This window comes from Aplysia californica, unplaced genomic scaffold, assembly GCF_000002075.1.
Source record: "Aplysia californica isolate F4 #8 unplaced genomic scaffold, AplCal3.0 scaffold00808, whole genome shotgun sequence".
NCBI classification, from domain to species: domain Eukaryota; kingdom Metazoa; phylum Mollusca; class Gastropoda; order Aplysiida; family Aplysiidae; genus Aplysia; species Aplysia californica.
The window spans coordinates 203930-207242 of NW_004798078.1; the positions used below are offsets into that span (position 1 = coordinate 203930).

At 36.9% G+C, this 3313-nt stretch overlaps 1 protein-coding gene across 4 annotated transcripts in view; it reads left to right on the top strand.

The window, feature by feature from the left end:
- Positions 1-3313, top strand: part of LOC101857148 (succinate--CoA ligase [ADP-forming] subunit beta, mitochondrial) — a 34664-nt gene that overhangs the window by 23974 nt on the left and 7377 nt on the right. The window contains exon 12 of one of the 4 annotated variants that reach the window (XM_005109718.3): positions 94-130. The exons of 2 other annotated variants lie outside the window; for them this stretch is intronic. In XM_005109718.3, the coding sequence (XP_005109775.1) occupies positions 94-109 (16 nt within the window). In that variant the 3' untranslated portion in view covers positions 110-130. Of the gene's footprint in view, positions 1-93; positions 726-3313 lie in introns of those variants that run through there. One more of the 4 variants, XM_013088771.2, reaches the window with a different exon arrangement.

Genomic DNA, 3313 nt, shown 5'->3' on the forward strand with positions numbered 1-3313 from the left:
TGTTGGGGGTTCAAATGTGACAGAAAACATAATAGACAAGAGGCCACTACTATTTGTGATGTGTATGTGTGTCGTTTTTTTTTTATCGTACAGAAAGGAAGACAGCTGATTTTGGACTCTGGTCATATATGTATGTACATATTGATTTTGAAGTTGAGAAAGTTACACTGATCTGATTGAAGTGTGTTGTTTGAGGCACATGAAACAAGTTGTTTTTTTTCTGTGCAGTTATTTGTTGCTGGTGTTGTTTGTTTTTTTAAAGAGATTATTCCTGATGAGGCTGAAGATCATCTCAGATTGAAATGTGAAATGTATCCTTGCACCTAATTATTCCTTTCCGTAAGCACCCACGTATGAAGACAGGAGTGAACCCTTAATGTCTGATACTCTCTCGGATTTCTTTCAAAACCTTTTCTTCTTGACTTGCGACTTTGGGTTGTGGGAGGTTAATAATAGTAAAAGTTATTCTATAGAGCTGAGATTTTTGTTTATATCATAGTAGGCCTATATGTACTCATAATTTGTGTTGTGGGGAAATTATTTTTTTTTCTTTAGTGAAAGTGACTTGCGTTGAACAGGTAAGATGTAAGTAGTGTAAGCCATATCTGTAAACAGTTGGGGGAGAAAAGGAAAAAAAGCATTGAATGCGTATAGAGAGAAGAATGCTATGTTCTAGAGAGACTTGTTCTAGTTACTGATTGTAATAAATGACTTTTTCAAACCCATCTCTTGCGTTGAGGTATATCATATCGTGTTTTCCTATTCCATAGTACCTTTTGTGTGTGCACGTCTCACTGGTTTTTATTTCAGATTTAGATTACTGTAAGTGTAAGTAGTCTTTATGAGCACACACCCTCTCACACACCGTCTCACTGATACTTTCCGTTGCTTTTACCGTATGTTTTCTGTCTGTATCACTGGCTGGGTGATCTGATAATGAGCACATTGGTTGGACAGGGATAAACTCACCAACAACAGCAACCCCCCCCCTGCGTTTATGCACTTGCTTTAGAAAAGATCTAGTGGAAATATTAATGTGATGAGTCTAGCCGCCTTTACTGTAGGCCTACACCTCAAATGTAATAGATGAATAAGAATTCAATTATTTTCGTAACAGACAGAGCAGGCTTGTCCTGTTTCTGCCTCTACTAAGGGTAGCAGTTTGTCAAAAAGTAGGGTATGGTATTGAAACTTGTGTAATGTAAAACAATGAGAATGGTTCTTCAAGGTAAAGTTATTGCTTCATGTTTCAAATTTTCGTTTTATAGGAGTACTTCAAATAATTGTAATAGTAACATTTTCCAAGACAGGATTTAAAAACAAGTTAGAAAGGCAGTATATTGACTGGTGAAAAGATTTGTTTTGAAAAATCTGCTTAAATAGTAAGAACTGGGTTAATTTCTCAAACATTTATGGACAGAAATAGCTAAGACTGATCTGAACACCAGGTTTACCAAAAGAACATTCATTTTATACTGTGAGATGCATCTTCGGCAGAACTGGTTGCTAATTTCTATTTTTTCCTATTTTCTTGCGTCTTTCCTGTTTCATCGTGCAATTCTTTTTTTAATGTGCTTATTAACTTTGTTTAAGTCAAAACATTTTGCAAGCTGTTTTTGTATTTTTATGTTCTTGGTTTGTTTGTTTGTTTTGTTGGGGTTTGTTTTTTTTTCATCCATGTCTAACTCATATCTCACCCTGGGATCTTTGCCTTTAACTCCATGACCTACCTTTGTTGTTGTGACTAAACGTCAATGGCCAATGGGAGTGAAATAACAATGTGTACAGCCTTGTAAAACTACACCCCTCCAAATGTAACCCTATGACAAAGTCAGCCAGCATTTTTGAGTGCTTTATTTAAATAATGTTTTAAAAATGCTGTGCATCTTTTCACAGTTTCACCGTGTGAAACTCAAATGCAATTAATCAAAATGTGTTAGTCTTTCCAGTCATCATTAGGTCAAATTCAGAACATAAAGAGCTCTTTCATTTATTCTTTTTTTTGTTTTTGTTTTTGTTTGGTTTGTTTTGTTTTACTTGGGGGGGGGGGAGTAAAAATTATTATTATGTCGACCTAACTGTAAATTAAGTCTGAGCGTTGACCGTAACATGGGTACATGTATCATGTGTCGGAGCGCACTTGTTTTACGCCAGCCTGTACATTTCTTTCTTTCTTTTTTTTTTTTTTTTTTTTTTTTTGCTCAGTGTTTTGCGGGTTTTTAAACGGTTTTTTGTTTGTTTAGTTAGCAATGGGTTTTTTTCGCATTTACTTATGGTGTGTGTGTGTGTGAGAGAGATATAGATTGAGAGAGAGAGAGAGAGAGAGAGAGAGCTTCATATCGCATACGGGAAAGTGGATAACGTGTCGTCGTAATTTGACAGGTTAAACATCATGTAGCGGAGAGAGATGAGCAACCTCCAGTTGTAGCGCTCTCGCTCTTCAACTGTTTGTCTGTGTGACCACATGTACAGTCTATTAGCCCCATCTATTTCCTGACGCAATATGGCCATCATTTAAACAAAACAAAAAACAAAAAACCCGGCTTAGTTAAGTGGGACATAGTTCTCTGTTGTCGTAGTAGATAAATCCAGAGCGACCAAAGTTGGGTGGTTGGAGGAAGCCACTGGTATGTCCTACTTCTTTACTTCCCCTCTGTTGCTCCTGCCAGTCTGGCTTGATTGTTTTGTTTTTTTTGTAAAACGACCACAGTACATGTATTAATATATATATATGGAACAGTGAACGTGATTTGAAGCCGCGGTGTGTAGGCTACTTAATGTTCCTTATCAGTTCGAGTGTTTGCGGGGAAGTGCTTTAGTTTTAGTTTTAGGCCGTGTTTCGAGATTAGGGGAAACTTCAAAGTCCAAAGACCGAAGCTCACAGCGTTACAATAATGTTCTTGCTGCTTTTGTTCTGGTTAGCGCTCTGTATCCCCCCTCCCTATTTTTAACTAGGCTATCTAAGTATTCTAAGACACACATGCACACATGCTCTAGTAAAAGGATACACTCTACAGTTGATTGAGACGTAAACACACTTATATGCAAAAGTGAGATTGAGAGTATACAGAAACGCACGGACATAAAAAGCGCACTTGTTCTTCGTAATCCGATTCCTTGTGAAGAAACTTAAAACGCCTAACAGTACAGTAACAGATTAGCAAAAGATGTGAACAAATATATATATATACTTGGCACAGAAACTATAGATCCTCATTTTTGAAGGTTAATTTTTTTTTCCTCCGAAAATACAATGTACCATATTTTTGGCAACACAATTCCCACTCTCTCTCTCTCCCTCTCTCTCTCTCTC